The sequence below is a fragment of the Silene latifolia genome, chromosome 4, assembly GCF_048544455.1.
Source record: "Silene latifolia isolate original U9 population chromosome 4, ASM4854445v1, whole genome shotgun sequence".
NCBI lineage: Eukaryota > Viridiplantae > Streptophyta > Magnoliopsida > Caryophyllales > Caryophyllaceae > Silene > Silene latifolia.
In genome coordinates this window covers 99,499,255-99,519,049 of record NC_133529.1, presented here as the reverse complement: position 1 = coordinate 99,519,049, position 19,795 = coordinate 99,499,255, and the positions used below count along the sequence as shown (strand labels likewise).

At 37.2% G+C, this 19,795-nt stretch overlaps 1 protein-coding gene across 1 annotated transcript; it reads left to right on the top strand.

Annotated features, from left to right (window-relative positions):
• The first annotated feature begins 1,205 nt into the window (after window positions 1-1,205).
• LOC141653632 (uncharacterized) lies at window positions 1,206-11,035 on the top strand. Its single transcript, XM_074461464.1, has 5 exons — window positions 1,206-1,565; window positions 1,658-1,731; window positions 1,878-1,967; window positions 6,018-6,192; window positions 6,347-11,035. The coding sequence occupies exons 4-5, from the start codon at window positions 6,096-6,098 to the stop codon at window positions 10,789-10,791; spliced, it is 4,542 nt and encodes a 1,513-aa protein (XP_074317565.1). The 5' UTR covers window positions 1,206-1,565; window positions 1,658-1,731; window positions 1,878-1,967; window positions 6,018-6,095; the 3' UTR covers window positions 10,792-11,035.
• Window positions 11,036-19,795: the final 8,760 nt, after the last annotated feature.

The following is a 19,795-nucleotide window of genomic DNA, read 5'->3' as shown; positions in this document are numbered from 1 at the left end:
TCGAGACCTATGTATTTATATTGCGACAACCAAGCAGCGATATATATAGCCAAAAATCCAGTTTTTCATGAATGAACAAAGAACATCGAGATCGATTGTCACTTTGTGAGGCAACATTTGATTTCGAATACTATTAACACGTTTCATATTCGGAGTAAGGAGCAGATAGCGGACCTCTTTACTAAAGCTCTCGGAGGCGAGACATATGATCATTTGCAATACAAGTTGGGGCTCGGACTACCAAGACCTCCAACTTGATGAGGAGTGAAAGAATTATTTGTCAATTATCTTGTGAATGTTTAGTTTGTATATTAGGTAGTTGTATATTGTGTTGCCTATTAAGTAGGAGTCGTATTGGGAAGGTCAAAGATATCGTATAACTAATTAGGCTATATATGTATGTGTATATCGTGCATATTGAATCAATGAAACACATGTTCATCTTCTTCCTTCCGTTTCTCATATTTTCACACTCCATTTATATATTACGAGTACTTTTTATGTCGAAATTACGAGTATATTTCTCTACAAACTTTCATTTAACTAATTATAATCAAAATCAATATTTTACGGAGTACTCCCTCCATTCAACTCCACTTTACAACTTTCATTTATCACGTTTGCCAACGCAGTTTTTAGACGATAAATATCGCTAGCTGCGTGTTTGCAAAAATTATAAAAGTTAGATATTATTAATGTACTCTTAAAGACGAATCAAATAAGATCCCACATGAATATATTTTCACTTATGTATCGAGAGAAAATTGAAGTTGAATGTTCGCTTGTGAATAGTGCGCAAAAGAGAAACTTGTAAAGTGGAGTTGAATGGAGGGAGTATATGTTTGGATTCAACTTTCAAGCAACGAACAGATAAGTTTGGAATGGATGAGCGAAATATTTAAGAAGCCGGTCTCTCGTAATACGACATATCTGTCTTAAATAGTAAAACAAGTCAAAATACATTTATGAAACACGAGTTTATTATTTTTCTGATATTCTAATTTCACAAAAACTTTGTTTCATCCATTACATAAGACCCATTTTACCGGTTAACGCCGACTTAAAACCATAATTTTCGTCTAAACAAATACTCCGTACGTAATAATAAGTGAGTAAGACGACATTGGGTCCGATTCAATCAGCAATCGTAAGTGGCCCATTGAATTTAGCAATAATTTGTTTACACACTGTCATAGTGTCATCCCAATTGCTCGTGATAAATGTAAGACATTTCAGAATTCACACCCAAAATCAAAATCCAGCTCTACTAAAATTAAAGATTCCATTATCACCTAAACAAAAAAACAAACCCAAAAATCAGAGAAATAAGAATAAAAAAAGAGTTTGGTTTATGTAGCTCCAAATCAAGTACCAGTCCTTGTAGTTGCTCTCTATTTTTCCAGCTCTAACCAGACAAAATTTTTAACTTTCTCTCTCTACTTTTTTTTTCGATTAACAATCTCAGATTTTCAACTTCCGAACTTTCAAGTAACGGAATCCTATCATTTTCTTTGTTTATTGATGAATATCTGCCTGAATTTTGATTTTGAGCGTCGAATTTTCAGGTAAATTTATACTCTGATTTTATTCATTTAATTCGTTTTGTAATTTATTAAAGATATTTTTGCTGAAATTCTGCTTGAATTTTTGTTGATAGTATTGATCAAAGTATGGAGTAGTTTTTGCTTGAATTTGATGAACAATCTCAGATTTTGAGCCTCGAACTTTCAGGTAAATGAATAATCTGATTTTCTTCATTTATCGGATGAATTTTAATGAAATTCTGGTTAATTTTTTGTTGAAAGTGTTAATTGAAGTTGTTTTTCTTCAATTTACTGACGTTTTTTTTTTTTTTTTTTCGCGTCGTTGTTTTCCAGTGGTTACGGAAGAACTTTATTACGTCGTGTTTAGGTGGAAAGTTGATCAAAATTCAAAAGTTTGCAGAATATTCATCTCGTGCGTTTCAGGTACTTGTTGATTAATCAGTTTAATGTTCATTTTTTCGATGAATTTTACATCTGCTGTTAAAATTTAGATGAATTACGAACTGCGAATTGATCAATTTATTTCAGCATGAACTGTGTATATAAATTGAACTCATGCATCAAAATTATACACTCCGTAATTATTTATCTGATTTTGTGAATTTCATTCGTTTTCATGATTTTTCGTTATCTGCGATTTATATATTCATATCTACTTTTACCGCCACTCAAACAGAGATTGATTTATTTAAACAACAAATTCGGATTAGTATTGTTAATCACTAGTTGAGAAATCATTCGATTTGTATTTTATTATTTCCTCGTATTTCGAAAGTATCGAAGAGATGTGAAAAGGACGTGAACGAGATGATTAAGGTTCTCCTTTTTTTTTTTTTTTCTTTTTTTTTTTTTTTTGTTAATCATATATTTACCCTTTTCAATTCTTTATAATTGAGAGGGGAGTATTTAATTCGTGATCTTGTATTATCCTTGATTATTATGGTATGAGCTAGATGGAATTGTTAGCACCTTGCAAAATCGGCTGTCTGGAAATTTGATTCCGCAATTCTTAACTCGGAAGTAAGATTAGTCACTTATTGATTGTTGTGGTTCAATGGTCAACTTTTGGAAGGAAAAAAAGTCATTACATCACAACATTATCTTTGAGTTTAATTTGTAGTATTCTTTGTATTGTGTAATGAGTGACCTTGTTTGACCTTAAATACTCTAATCTTATGCTTAGTTTACCTTTTGCGAAGAATAAAAATTTATAAGGTGAACTGTGTCTAAGAAATTAAGTTGGAGACCCAATTACAATAGGTGGGTACTGGGTAGCATTAAAACTCAAATTGAATGGCTGAAATCACGAATTTCTTAGAAATCAAGTCGGGGATAGGTCATAACTCATAACTCATAACTACTGTAGCATTGTACTTTGTATACTCCATATATGGCTTAGTGTGTGTTTGACCTAGCTTGTAAAAGTGTTTTTGGACTTAAAAACACTTTTTGACCAAACATAACATTTTTTAAAAGTTGAAATTTTTACCAAAAGCTAAAATCCATATTTTTCCCCATAAAAATAGAAACATCAATTTAATGCATCTACTTTTGAAAAACACTTTTAAAAAATTAAGCTTGAAAAACAAAAACTCATTTTTGAGGAGTGAGGCCAAACATGCTATATTTGTATAGATAAGACAATTTTTTTGCTAATATTTAGGCATTCTGTTTTTGTCTTATCTATGCTATTTGAGACATTTTAAGTTTAAGACGGATACTCTTGTCTTGAACAAGAATTTGTGCAAGACCGAGGTCATAGTTTGTAGTCTTTACTCAATGATTCGGACCGAAGATAAAACCGACCGACGCAGTTTGACCGGAGCAGACTGAACCATACATTATTTGTTTTGATCTACGATTCACTTATTTATTTTAGTATGGTCTTTTGTCCGGTCTTAGACCAAACCGAACAAATCACGGACGGGACAACACACCAAACTTATGAGACGAGGACTTTTAAAATTGTACAATTTTTTTTCCTAATTTAATAATGTTATTGTGTTATATACTTCTATTATTTTGACATATTCTACTACTAGTACAAACTATATTTTAGATCCCGAATACTCTGTATAAGATATCAATTGTTGAAATAATAAAGCAAGAAGCAAATTATTTGGTCCATATGATCTGGTCCGGTCTAGTCCACAATTTTTTTTGGTCCAGTCCATGGTCCAACATTTTACTCTGGTTTGGGTTTCGGTCAACAAAGTTTTGGTTTGGTACGATCTAGATTTGAACCGATGAACACCCTCACATTGGACTAAACAATAAGTGGGACTGAAGTTTAAACTATTGATTTAGTGGGTGAATATTTAAGACTTACGCTGTAATATGAAATACCAGCGGAGTCGAACACCCACCAACATAACTAAGGCCTTCCATTGAAAAATGAGCCAAGATCATCTCTACTTCCTATTCATTTTGTCTAATAAATTTATATATAATATATTATTTCAACCTTATTCATCATCCATTACTTTAAAATGTGGCAGTTAGATCGTTCTAGCAAAAGTATTTTGGCTGCTAAGAGGAAATGGAGAGAGGGAGAAATAGTGAGGATTAAATTGGAAGAATGAGATCGATATACTATATGTATATTTATTCTCATTCTTATTCTTATTTCTAGAAATCAATTTATTAATGGTAAGAGGATCAAGGTCTTTGTTATATGATTTTATAATGTTTTATTGCAAAATCGTTTTTATCAGTGACTTATTCTTAAAGAAATGAAAGATAATTTTTTGTTATTTGAATCCTCTGTATTTCACCCTCCTCTATTTCCTTTCATTTTCGCTCAATAACTCCTATTTTGTTATGAGATGATCTATGATTTTAATTTTACCATGAAAGTACTTGTTTGATGAGCACAAAAATGAATAATAATTTGAATACTTTTGGAAGGAAATGGAGGAAAATAAATGGTGAATGTAAAAAAACTATCTCGATCAAAGTCTTAAGGTGAAGGTTGAGTCTTTTAGATTATGTGACTTAATACGGAGTTCCAAATAAAATGAGCATCTCAACCAAAATTAAATAATGGTATTAATGGATGAGATAGAATCATACGGTTCCTAATTCCTATGTCTTGCCCGTGAGAACCCAAACACAAATTTGCAATTTTGTAATGGAAAGAGGTATGCAGTGTATGTCTCAGAGTGTGAGTTCAAACACAAGATGGAGGTGCTGTGACTATAGGTCACTTATTACTCTTCATACACTGTATTGGTCCTTACGAAAGATGGTGATTTCAAAGGCTGTGGTAGTAGTACATAAAATAAGGGAGCACTTACAATGTAATTATAATTACTTAAAAGAAGACCCACTTATTACAATGTTATTGTAGCTGTTTATTCTGCTATTAACTCTTGGTGATTGATTTCACCGATATATAGGTTATTAAGATGGCAAGTTGGGAACCACATGATAGTGTTTTCATTGCAAGTGTACTAGACAACTTTTGCGGTAGTATTATATCATACGAGGCTGATCTGTGTAGTAATATTTCGTGGAAATGTTGATCCCTTTTCTGTGGACTGTGGAGTACGTAGTACTCGTATTTAATAAGCTTATGCGCCGAGTAGTCACCAAACCCATTTTGTTTGCAACATACTTGTTTGGTTGTAAATTTTAATGCACGTTATCTGGAAAGTCAGAATAAGTCATAAACTGGTAGGACCTAGAAATCATGTTAAATGTTCAGATGATATCACTACCTATTTGTGTTTGTGATATATCTTCTGTTTCGATTTTATATACATGAAACAGCGCTGGCTCTTGGGCGGTGCAACCGGTTCCAAGGAACCGGGCCCCCAAAATTTTGCTTGCAATATAGTTAGTTGTATATACATTGTCTTCCACGCACCCTTCGATTTTCTTCCAAACCCTTTCGTTTAAGGGGGAAACCCCCGGATTTGCTTTTCCCATTCACGGCTGGTATACTTGGACTAGCAACTATTTATGCAGTTATGCGCCCAAAATATCCCTAACTATATTGCAATCGTAGCGGCGCAGCCAAAGTATCAACCATATTGCAATCCACAGCGGCGCAGGTGGAGTAAAGTTACAGTTTATGCATATTAACACATTGACCTGAGGCATTCGTACTGTCGTACCTGGATATTCATTCTTCTATATGACTTTATTGGTTTGATAAGCTCACATTTTAGTTGCATTTTCCTTTCCCCCTGACATGGTTTTTGTTTGGTTCGTGAATTCTCAAATTTCCCAAGCCGAACTCAGGAACAAAATGCGGGTCCTCAACATGAACATAGTTTTGATCCTACCAACCCAATTGCAGGTTGATGGAGACCAAAATGCCACATTTACTCCATAGTTTTAGAAATTTGATAGTCCCTTAATGTAACGAAAAGCCGGTGGGTGGCTGATGTAGAACTGACTCTCGCTCCTAGTGTTTTATATTTTAGATGGTAGGACTAGTGTAATGTTCTGGTTTATCACTTTGCGCAGGAACTGACTCTTCCTCCGAGAGTGTTATTGGATGCAAGTTGAAGAAATTCAAGGTAAAGACTAAAGAGGAAAATCAAAATGGCAAAGAAAAAACATTTAATCAAGAATCTAAAGTCATTTTTCGAAAGCCATACTGATCCTGAAAAACACGAGAAACTGAAAGCAAACAGAAAAGGTATGCTCTCTTGTAGGCAAATTCATCCTCTAAACTTCACTTCATCATTCACTCCATACATGTCAAGTAGATTTGCAAACTATCTTCTTATTTATTTTACTCCATTCTTCTGGTAATTTCTGTTCTGTATTAACAAGATTATTCTCTACTTTAGATATGGAGGAGAAGAAAAAAGAAATACTGAAGATAGTACAGAGTGAAGAAGGTAAAGATGAATCGAAAAGAGGGCCCCTTTCTGAGCTCATTGAGGACTTCCACAAACAATACGAATCACTTTATTCTCATTATGATCATCTCACCGGAGAACTGAAGGATAAAGTTCACAAACATCAGCATGAGAAAGGGAGTTCCTCTTCCGATTCAGAATCGGATCTTGAAGGAGCAGAACTTGAGGTTTCAGTGCTCAAGGAAAAATTGGAGGATGTATGCAATGAGAAAGAGACAATTGAGTCTGCATATGATGCAATTCTAACCAGGCTAGAAAGTGTCGAACAAACAGTGGAAGATTTGGAAGTAGAAACTACGACATTGAAATCTGAGAAATCGAATCTTCAAGCAGAGAAAGAAGACCTGAATTCTAAACTACAGGATTCTGTCAAAACAGAAGTTGGTCTCAGACAACAAATTGAAGACTTGACTAAAGATAAAGACAATTTAGCCGTTGAAAAAGAAGAAGCTTTCAAAAAAATCGAAGAAGGAAACCAAAATGTGGAAAACTTGAAAGCCGAGGTTGAGCAGCTTCTGGGTGAGAAACAAAGTCTTGCGCTCGAGATGGAGACCATTAAGCAGGACCTATCTCATCTAAAACTGGAACTAGACTCAGCGAAACAGGAAAGAGAAAACTTCAGTGAGTCCATGAAAGCCGCTGAAGAGGAAAATAAGACACTCTCACTGAAAATTTCAGATATTACCGATGAGCTTTTACGGGCACAGGAAACTGTAGAAGAGATCAAAAGAGAATTCTCATCGCTACAACAGACACATGATGCTCGTACAAATGAAGCTTCAGAGCAGATAAAGGCCTTGGAGGATCAAAACAATGGTTTCAAACTCCAGCTAGATACAGTTATGAAAGAAAAACAAGAAGTAGAGGAGCAGTTTGAGGGTAAAGTGACAGAAGGGGAGAAAATAACTGATGAGCTTTTACGAGCACAGGAAACCATAGAAGAGATCAAAAGAGAGTTCTCATTGCTACAGAAGACACACGATGCTCGTACAAGTGAAGCTTCAGAGCAGATAAAGGCCTTGGAGGAAAAAAGCAGTGGTTTGAAACTCGAGCTGGATACACTGATGAAAGAAAAAAGAGAACTAGAGGAGCAGTTTGAGAATAGAGTGACAGAAGCAGAGAAGATGGCTGATGAGCATTTACGAGCACAAGAAACTGTTGAAGTGATCAAAAGAGACTTCTCGTCGCTACAGCAGACACACGATGCTCGTACAAGTGAAGCTTCAGAGCAGATAAAGGCCTTGGAGGAACAAAACAGTGGTTTGAAACTCGAGTTGGATACAGTTATGAAAGTAAAAAAAGAAGTAGAGGAGCAGTTTGAGAATAAAGTGACAGAAGCAGATAAGATGGCTGATGAGCTTTTACGGGTGCAAGAAACTCTTGAAGAGATTAAAAGAGAGTTCTCATCGCTACAGCAGACTCATGATACTCATACAAGTGACGCTTCAGAGCAGATGAAGGTCTTGGAGGAACAAAACAGCAGTTTGAAACTCGAGCTAAATACGGTGATGAAAGAAAAAGGAGAGTTAGAGAAGCGGTTAGAGAGCAAAGTGGCAGAGTCAGCGAAGATGGCTGAAGAGCTTTCACAGGCACAACAAACCGTAGAAGAGATCAAAGGAGAGTTCTCATCCCTACAACAGATACTTGATGCGCGTACGATTGAAACTTCAAAGAAGATAAACGCCTTGGAGGAACAAAACCACAGTTTAAAACTCGAGCTTGATACAGTGATGAAAGAAAAAAGAGAGATAGAAGAGCAGTTTGAGAGTAAAGTGACAGAATCAGAAAAGATGGCTGATGAGTTTTTACGGGCACAGAAAACTGTAGAAGAGATCAAAAGAGAATTCTCATCGCTACAGCAGACACATGATGGTCATAAAAGTGAAGCCTCGGAGCAGATAAAGGTCTTGGAGGAACAAAATAGCGGTTTGAAACTCGAGGTAGATACAATTATGAAAGAAAAAAGAGAAGTAGAGGAGCAGTTTGAGAATAAAGTGATAGAAGCAGATAAGATGGCTGATGAGCTTTTACAGGTGCAAGAAACTCTTGAAGAGATTAAAAGAGAGTTCTCATCGCTACAGCAGACTCATGATACTCATACAAGTGACGCTTCGGAGCAGATGAAGGCCTTGGAGGAACAAAACAGCAGTTTGAAACTCGAGCTAGATACTGTGATGAAGGAAAAAGGAGAGATAGAGAAGCAGTTAGAGAGTAAAGTGGCAGAGGCAGCGAATATGGCTGAAGAGCTTTTGCAGGCGCAAGAAACTGTAGAAGAGATCAAAGGAGAGTTCTCATCCCTACAGCAGATACTTGATGCACGTACAATTGAAACTTCAAAGAAGATAAAGGCCTTGGAGGAACAAAACAACAGTTTAAAACTCGAGCTTGATACAGTGATGAAAGAAAAAAGAGAGATAGAGGAGCAGTTTGAGAGTAAGGTGACAGAAGCAGAGAAGATGGCTGATGAGCTTTTACGGAGACAGAGCACTGTAGAAGAGATCAAACGAGACTTCTCATCGCTACAGCAGACACATGATGGTCATAAAAGTGAAGCTTCAGAGCAGATAAAGGCCTTGGAGGAACAAAACAGCGGTTTAAAATTCGAGCTAGAGACATTGATGAAAGAAAAAAGGGTAATAGAGGAGCAGTTTGAGAGCAAGGTGACAGAAGTAGAGAAGATGGCTGAAGAGGTATCAGAATTGAGAGCACAAATTTCAGAAATGGAAAACTTTGTGAAAGAGAGAGGCGATCAGATATCATCGCTTGAAACAAAAATGGAGGTTACTGGAAATGAGTTGAACTCCATTATTGAAGCCCTAAGAGGACAAGTCAATGATTTTACACAAGAAATAGATAAGTTACATGTTGAGAAACGTCAGCTAGAGGAAGAGATGACTGGAAAAAGTGGTGAAGCATCAGCTCAAATTAAGGAATTGCAGGAACATATTGGTGCTTTGGAGCATGAGCTGAATGCTTTAAAGGTTAACGAAAGAGAAATGAAGTTGGAACTCGAGAGGAAGACTGATGACATTGCGGAAAATCTTGTTCAGATAGAAGGCTTGCATGAGAAATTATCAAGTAGTGATAAGCTGCTGAAAGAATACTTTGATGAGAAGGAAAATCTAGCAATCAAATTGAAGGACTTTCAACTAGAGGTCGAAAAGCTAGAAAGCCACAAGTTTGGTCTGGAAGACGAAACTAGGACAAGAAGTGATGAAATGCAGAGATTACAAAACAGGATTGAGGAACTGCAGAAGGCCATGCAAGAAAAAGAAGAAGAATGTGCCGACTTGCAAAGAAGGCTCGAGGATAGAGAAAATGAGTCTTCGTCAAAAATTTCAGCCTTGGTGATGGAAATCGGCACTCTAAAGCTTGAGTTAGAAGCAGTCAAGACTATAAATAGTGAGTTGGAGGCTCAAACCGAGAAATCAAAGCAAGAGTATTCCGAGACGTTGAAGGTGTTGGAAAACGAGAATTATGAAGTGAAACACAAGTTGGAAGATCAGCTCATAGCATTGAAAGAATTGGAGGATGGTTTAAACGAGAAAAGAGAGCAGTGTGAACAACTTGAAGTTCACCTTCAAGAGAGCAAGGCAGATCTCGAAGTGGCGGAAATCCAAATTGAGAAGTTGAGGCACGAATTAACCATGATTTCTGAGTCAAAAGATGAGTCAGTTGCTGAGCTGGAGAGGACTATTGAAGACCTCCAAAGAGAGGTCGAGATGTCAGAAGATGAGGCCAATACCGCCTTGGAGAAAACCAGGACAATTGAAGTTCAGCTTCGTTTGGCTAACCAAAAACTTCGTATCACAGAACAGTTATTAACTGAAAAGGAAGGGGAGTTTAAGATAGCAGAAAAAAAATTTCAAGAAGAGTGCAAACTTCTAAAAGACAATATCAGTAGAGTTTCTGAAGCATATCGAGGGATGATCACGAACATCTCAGAGAATGTGAACTATTCAGTAGCCGGAATGGAATCAATCATCAAGAAATTCGAGGAAAATAACGAGAAATTTTCCAGTAGCATCAGCAACATGTCAGAGGAGATTAAGATTCTGCAGCATTATTCGGCTGGAAAGAGTATTGAAAGGGAAAAATTGGAGGGGCAGCTGAGGAGTTTAACTGAGGAACTACAGAATGAGAGAGAACACGGGTCAATAGTGACGGAGAATCTTGGTAAAGTGAAAGCTGAGGCCGAGAAAGACAAAAGAGAGAAGGAAAAACTAGTTACAGCACTCAGTGAACAGGTAACAATACTTGCAGACGAGAAACGAGAAGCTATAAGGCAAATATGCTTGTGGAATGATAATTTACAGATTCGATACGACGAGCTCAAGAACAAGGTCTTAAAGCTGAGATCGCAAAGACGGTAGAGTAGATGAAGAACTCTTCTACAATGAAGTTGAGGTAAATGCCTATAGATTATTTCATTTTTGTTTATAATGCTTATGTGTGTAAAGTGAATGATGAATATCCACATGGTTTTTTTGTATAAGTGGAACTATTTTGGTGTGTTTGTCCAATCCAGATTCTAATATCTGGATTCATTCCTTTTTATTTGAACATCAGGATTCATTCTTCTACTTGAATTTATAAAAATAAGGTCTTTAGCTCTTATTGATTATGAGGTTGACTATGGTTTTTGAGAATCTGGAGTCCGCTAATAGTTACTCTCTTTATCCTAGTCGATTCTTTACGAGTTTCTTTTTATGATTGTGTCTCATTTAATTCTTTACATTTCCTTTTTTGGCATGTTTTTACCTTTGATGTATTTGTAAATTGTGATTACCCAAAAGCTCTTATCAACCAATGTACAAGTGGGCCCTAATAGTAAAAAGCAAAAGAGAGAAGGGGTAACTTTACACATTTGGCGGCTTGGTCCATATCTTCGTGTTTGTGATTCCTTGGAGCACAAAAAATGTGTTCTTGGGGTACAGCAAAGGAGAGCTAAATCTCCATTTTAAGTGAGTCCATACAAGTAGAATATGTGATAGGACAAATGTGTGTTGTTGATGCGGTGGTTGGATTTGAATAATGTTTGTCATTCCCATGCATATTCCAGCCTAAACAGGCAAGTAACTAAGGGTTATTCATTTTCTTTCTATTTAGATTTCTTTTTTTTTACTCCCGCATGAACGCATAAACATCTATATTGCTTCCTGGTTACATCGGCAACTCATCCCCTTGGTGGTTCAACATTCTCTTCGCGGAAACATATAGAAGTACAGTCTAGTCTATGTCTAAAGCATTATGCATGTAAATCATTAAATTTTGATCAATAACCACCTTACTTCAATAGACTATTTGAAATTTCGTAGATAACTGGTTATTTTGCACCAATCAGCAACAATAACGTAGTAGCTCATACAGAAGGCGCAAAAACGTCGTCAAAGATATACCAAACCTAAAAACCTGATATTGATTGATCTACTTCAAATTATTAATATGAGATATAACGTTTACATGGACGATCTCTGGTAAAAAGACAATACACAAACAACTTCCTTATTGGCATGAACAAATAAATGAGCAAGGCCGAAACCTTGAAGGTAATAAGGCGATCCTTTGATGGTTAAAAAAACCCATAATTGGTCGATATGGCTTTCTAAATGCTCCAGTGACACATACATGAATACTCACCTATGGGCTATAATTCACCTTTGATTGTGTTTGTTAAAGCTACATCTAACTAAAAATCATACCTCCTTCATTCTGATACCTCATTTCCACCCCAAGAAGATCTTTCATCACTTTCACAAATGCAAGTGAAATCGATGGTACCACTTAAAGAGGACATGTAAACCGTAGATGCATCTTTCAACCAACCATCTACATTCTTCGACGTATGATAGCGAAAGGATAGGCAACTGTCTGGCCCACAGTTCCCGCTGCAGCACCACATGTAAGTGTCTTGTAGTCACATTTAGGGCACTAGTAATAGAAGGTTTGTCAAGGGTTTGTAAGATGACATATCCTCTATTTTTGAGGTTTGTCTACAAACCTTCTATTGCTAGACATAGGTGTTGAGGTTTGTTGTTAAAAAGGGTTACTATATTGTATGCTGGTTTGTAGAGAGAGGGTATGAGGGGAGGAATAATAATGTAGGCCACGTTATGAACCTTGTAAGGGTTTATCTATTGTTGGGATGAGGTTTGTAGGTAGATGGGTTTGTATATTAGCTTATGTGGCATGAGAACAAACCTCTTGGAGGTTCATCTATTGCTAATGCCCTTAAACTCATTGTCCTGGACTAGTCCAACTGTCCAAGCGGGTTTTCCTTAACCAGATAGTCCTTTAAGGATCCTTACACGGCAAAGTTGAGACCCACATATGGTATCTGAAGAGAGGATTATACCATTAGGACAATCGTAAGAGAGTAAACATTATGTAAGCATGTAATCAAAACACTAAAGCAAACGCTAGTCTATGGAAAATTCAGGCAGGTGACAACAGCTTCAACTTGCCATGAACAGAAAGAAGATAATGGCCTGGCATTTCGTATAAGCTAGATTAAAAATTATTACTGCAATAAAGCGAAGCAAATTAGCAAGCAGACATTCCAAAATTACTGTCTTTGTCAATCGTCAGTCTTCAGGGTATGCCGGCAGGACACGTCAGATTGAAAATATGTAGCCGCTCTTAACATTCCTAAAATATTCACAAAATAACCATATAATGAAAATGAAAATTACATTTGAAACAGTAAATTCGCAAGGTGACATCTGACACAAACTTGTTAGACATGAGGTAGCAATTACCTTTGAGGAAGTTGATATTGACCTCAACCCAAAAACTCTCAATTGTTATAATTAGGGATGGCAGGGTCGGACCCGGATGGATCGGGTATGGGTCTGAGTTTTTGAGACCCTACGGACATGGGTCGGGTATGGGTCCTTCATAAAATTTTCGGGTCCGGGTCTGGGTCTGACCCGAACCCGACCCTTAGACCCGTTTAATTTAAAAAAAAAAAAAAAAACTCTTAACCTAATACAAACACACAATCAGCCGTTCATTTCATTCACAACTTTAACAATCTTAATGTTCTACACAATTCTCCTCACCTCATCTTCCCAAATCCCACCCAATCAAACTAACCCCGAACTCTAATCTGATCGGCAAGGACGACGAAACTCACCGGCAAGGACGACGATTGGCGAGGAGTTCGACATCCTCTTCTATCTTCTCTTTTCTCTATTTCAATAAAGGCAAATCCCTCTTTTTTTAGGTTTTTTAATCCTCTTCCCTATCCTTCAATTATTAAGTATGATTGTAATCTTGCTTGTTTGAATTGAAATTTCATACCAATTTGCTATTAAATTAGTATTGATTTGTCCTCTGATTATACTCCATTGCTCATATTCTTATTCTTTGGACTTTAGTCATTTTGAAGCATCTAGTAATTCACTATACGCGTACTCCTTCACAAAAGAGTATGGATTCAAAACCAAAATGTTTTCTATTGTCTTGTCAGTATGTCATACTCCTTTAGAAAAAAAAAGCACTATTTGCCTATGTTACTCCGACACTTCACTTAATTGCCGTGTCGCGTGTCAGACACGTGTCAGTGTCCGACACGACACGACACTTCGACACTTCAATTTAGACCACAAAACAGGAAAATTCACCCCAAATAGCCGTGTCCGACACGCCGACACGTGTCGGACACCGACACGTGTCGGCGTGTCTGAGTAACACAGCTATTTGTCCCAGACCCGTGGGTAGACCCGGACCCGACCTGGACCCTTTGGGTATGGGTATGGGTCCAATAATTTTAGACCATTTAGGGTCTGGGTCGGGTCCGGGTCCGGGTCGGGTCCGGGTCCAATATTAGGGGCACAGGTTCGGATCTTGTCGGACCCGACCCAGACCCGACCCATTGCCATCCATAGCTATAATGATATGTCTGTATAAAAAAATGCAAAACTAGGTTTCTAGGTTCGACATTTCAACATTTACCCATGTACCACACTACCACCTGAACGCGTCAGTGGTCACTACGACAGGCAGCTCGTCAATGCCCCCACCAGAAAAGCAGAATACAGCATAGAAATTAAAATTCCCACAAATAGGCTTACGTAAAATAAAGTGCACTTTGTTTTCTAGAAGCTCATGTTCGCAGAATTCCTACGGTTGCCACTTACTAAAGAGTAGCAACAGATTGGGTGATGACCATGTGAATTTCTTGGGGGCACGATTAATATCAAAGTGGAAACAAAGGACCCGCGTTGGTTTATGGGTCGGTACACAACCCGATGCGTGCTTTAGTTATGTATTCCGTCTTCGTAATAGGTTGGAGTGCTATGAATGGTATCAATGTGTAGATTCAGTTGTCAGGAGAGCCCAAATAAGCCACCTAGCAATGGGCAAAATCTTTGAGATGTGTAAGGGTTATCTCTTACAATTAATGATGATATTGATAGAATCTTGTGTATCAAGGATCTTGATGAGAGGAAGTATACTAATGCTATTATTGAGGAGGCATTTGTTCAATATTATCAGCAACTGTTGGGGACGTGTAAACCTATGACAAGGGTACATGTCCCAACAATTAGGAGAGGCAAAGTGGTTAATGATGAACAGAGACAATTACTCACTACTGGGGTAACTGAAAATGAGATTAAAGAAGCTTTGGCAGCCATTCCCCCTAACAAGGCTCCTGGCCCTGATGGCTTCACTTTCCAATTTTTTAAAGATGCATATGAAGTGGTAGGATCTGATCGCATTGCTGCAGTTCAGGAATTCTTTACTTCAGGCAGGATGCTCAAACAGGTGAATGCAACAACCCTTACCCTGATCCCCAAAAAGTCCAGGCCTGAGAATGTGGCTGATTTTAGACCCATTGCATGCTGCAATGTAGTCTATAAGGTCATCTCTAAGGCTGTTTGCAACAGATTAGCTAGAGTATTGCCTAGTATTGTGAGTGAGAATCAAAGTGCTTTCATAAAAGGGAGAGACATTGTGGATAACATCCTAATTTGCCAAGATTTGGTGAGATTGTATAAGAGGAAGACTTGTTCTCCAAGGTGCATCATAAAAATTGATTTGAAAAAAGCATATGATTCCATTGAATGGGATTATATCAAGCAAATGTTGAAGGCTTTGGGGTTTCCTAGAAGGTTCATTCTTTGGATCATGGAATGTGTGACTAACCTTAGTTTACCTTATTACTCAATGGGAATAGCTTTGGTTATTTTCAGGGTAAGAGAGGGATCAGACAGGGGGATCCCATGTCCCTTTTGTTGTTTACTCTATGTATGGAGTATCTCAGTAGGATACTTGCTGAGGTAACTAATACTATGGAGTTTACATTTCATCCTCTTTGCAGGTCACTTAGGTTGACTCATTTGTGCTTTGTAGATGATCTCCTAATGTTCTGCAGAGGGGACAGAAGATCTATCATAGTTATATTAAGAGCCTTTGCTACATTTTCTAAGGCTTCTGGTCTGGTGATGAATTGTGAGAAATCTGATATATACTTTAATGGGATGAGAGATGAGGAGGTTCAATATATTCTTAACATTTCTGGGTTTAGAGATGGTCAGTTTTCTTTTAGATACCTAGGGATACCTATATCTCATAAAAGAATGGCTATAGGAGATTGTTCAAGGCTTGTGGAGAAAGTAGTGATGAGAATAAGAGGCTGGGGGGCCATGAAGCTTAGCTAGCTATGCAGGAAGATTGGTCCTTGTTCAAGCTGTCTTGACTCAGTTGCATAACTTCTGGGCACGCATTTTTCTTATTCCTGTGACTGTATTGGACAGAATTGAGAGGATTTGCAGGAATTACTTGTAGGGTGGTTCTGAGCAGTTTCATAAAATGCCTAATGTTGCTTAGGAGAAACTATGCAGAGACAGGAAATATGGGGGACTTGGAATAGTGCATTGTAGGAATTGGAACTTGGCTATGCTGGGTAAATTTGTTTGGTGGTTGGTGTCCAAGGCTGACCATATGTGGATCAAATGGGTCAACCATATATACATCAAAGGGCAGGAATAGCTTACTTATACACCTCCTATTCATACAAGCTGGTCCTGGCGTATGATCTGCAAAACCAAGGATAAAATGAAAGAAGGATTTTGTACTGAGATTTAGAATGAGCAGAATGTATACTCAGTTGCAAATGGGTACAGATGGTTGCAAGGAAGTCAGGTAAAGGTGCCCTGGTATCCTCTGATTTGGAACAAAGTTAACTCACCTAAACATGCCTTTATTGGCTGGATTGCTATCCAGCAGAAGCTCCTGACCAAAGATAGATTACTTAAGTATGGGATTATAACTGATGATGGGCGATGTGAGCTATGCTTGACTCACATTGAGACTCATCAGCATATCTTATATGACTGTGTGTTCAGTGCAATGTGTTGGAGTCATCTGAAAAGTTGGCTGGGGATCAATATGCCTAGTGTGGGCATTCTGGAATGAAGTATATATTGGAGGTGCAGATCACTGATGAAGAAACAGATAGTCTTTGCTGCTATCCTTGCTTTGGTATATCATATTTGGCATGCACAAAATCTTTGTAGAGTAGAACTCAGGGTTCCCTTGCCTACTCACGTCATTGCTAGGGTGAAGTCTGATGTTCAGCGGCGTGGGCAATGTATTACATGGGGGACTAAATTTCAAAAGATGGTGTGGACACCGTGGACTAGTATGTGTTAATGATCTAAGTCAGATGGTATCATATTAGTTTGATGTAATAGTGACTATGTACTCCGAACTTTTATAATTATTCTAATATAATTCACATTTCACCAAAAAAAACTAATGATGATATTGCGCGGTTAAGTGGGTGATTGTATCCTAGACTTGTGAGTAGATAAATGACAATCTAAGGGTCTGAAATGAGTGCTTATAAGGATTAATACTACTGCTCATCCCAAAAAAATGCAACTTCTCATCTGAAATCCATGTGCTAAGAACTCCACACTGTGCGTGTTTAGTGTGGAATAGTTTTAGAATATGTTGCCTTTTAGGAAGTTTTTCACAGTGCAGTGCGCATGAGTGAGGCAAAATTGTACGAGAACAATCTATGTAAGTTCTCTACGTCGATGTTTCAGGTGACTACGTCTAGAGGTGTTACAAAAAATACTACTCCGTACTATATTTCTAAAGGTAACTTTCCACGAAAAAAAAACCCGGAAATATCTCATAAACTTGGATAGAATACAACGCATGAGAATAGCATCGCAATAGGATAAACTTGAAAATTTTCTTATAATGCAAAACACGAGAATACCATCAAATACCGGGTTTACATAAGCATTTCTCCATACTCTTCATCTGTAAACTAGTAGTAGTTAACAGCCACAACTCAAACAAGCAGTTACATCACGAACAACCTAAAAAAAATGATACAAGCTGCTCTACAACTATTCACAGATATGCAATGACAGCCAAATGCACAAAAAAAAAGAGAGAGAGACAGGCCATTAACAACGAAAACAATGGTTGTGGTTTACCTGCAACAAAATCTCCAACCATTCTAGAAGAGCGAGCAACTGCTGTACGTGACCTATAAAAAACGTTTTACAGAAAAATAAGGTCTCTGAGCTACTATACGTAACATGGGAAGCACGTCAAACATAAAACATTGAACAACATAAAATAGGCTAGGTTTTATCGCAAAAAAGAACAGTCAATTAGTTAATCTTCTCTAAATATTGACCAACTTAATATGTTTTTGAGCTACTAAGTGCAACACAAAATATCAAACATCAAAATACGCAAAATCGGCTGGACTTTATCACAAAGAACAACAATCAACTATTTAATCTTCTCTAAATATTGATCTAATTATCATACAGCTTAAATTTATATTTCCTACTGCTCACATACACCTAAATTCACATTGAACAATAAAACTACATGATTCTAATTCAAAATTTGTATAATCATCTTCTTGTACTGGCATTTCAACAAAAAGAAATCAACAGATGAAACTTACAAAGCTCGGACGATGCCTAAGTTAATCTTCTCTACAAATTCATCAAATTAACCTAATTATCATACAACTTAAATAAGTTCTACATACATCTAGCATAAACCTAAATTCAAATTAAGCAATAAAACTACATGATTTAATGTCGAAATTTGCATAATCATCTTCTGGTACTTGCATTTCACTAAAAAAAATGCAAGAAAACAGAACTTACAAAGCTCCGACGATTCCACCGGCAGCGAGAGATTTGGAAATACTAAGAAGAACGAATTTAGGAGACTTGACACCTTCTGTCGCCGCTTTGGCTTACTCCGCTAAGTTCACGATCGCCGACACTGCGTTTTCTCCTCTTTGTTCCACATCTTCCGACGGAACACCTTAAACGATCACCGGAAAACGGAATAGCTACGTTGACGATGAGGTAGGATACCTTTTAGCTGGTGTTTTGATTCTCTCTACGACGTCCACAAATTCTAGAATCCGATGATGATCGCCGGGAAATAGTGCTGCATCCCGGCTATTCATGTTTGCGCGAAATTTTATGTTGTGTTCCTGGAGAGAGAGTGAGTCCGGGCTCGGGGGGTATTGTTTGATTACACAAACTCTTGTTAAAAACGTCTTAATAATATCACACTTATAAATTACTCTATTACAGATTCGTACCAAAATAAATAAATTATAAGCGATTTAAATAGTATCTCATGTCAGTTACTGTGCTTGGAGAGAAAGGGGGGATTCGTGTCGGTGAAATAAAAATAACGTCTCAGGCATAGCCTACAGCCCATCGCATGTCGACGCGTGTCGTGCCATGCTTGGACATTCCCAATTTGTTCCTCAACTCCAGCCTTTTTTTTAGCGTGTCATGCCTAGGTATGTCGTGTCGCACTAAGAATAGGCACGACTTTCTTTCTAAAAATTCGGCTCAGGCAAGACTTATAACTTGTTGTGTCGTGCTAAAATGGAACATCAACTATGTTGGGGCGTGTTAATCCAATAACCCCGTGCCCATATTCTTCTCTACTCCCAATTTTTAAGAAATGGACAATTTTTTTTTTTAAAAAAAAAAACAAAGAGAGTGCCACATTATTAGTGTAAACCGATACATATGAAGGACAAATAATAACTAGTATTGCAGACACGATTGTATTGTCTTTATGTTGATTATAAATCCTTAATTTTAAAATTTACGTTTAAATTTGTCCTATTACAAAGGAAAGCAGCCAGATGCTCCTAGCTACAAGCGAAAGGGGAGAATCCAAGTCATACATAAATTAGAATTTTACGAGCACTAATCGATAAATTGGCCAAACTTATTGTAAAATCATTTCGATTTTATCCAATCTATCTATTTGACCCATTTAAAAATTTAGATGAATATGCCACTTACAAAAATTATTGTATTGGACTTGTACAAGTAGTAAGTGTAACATCAAAACTTC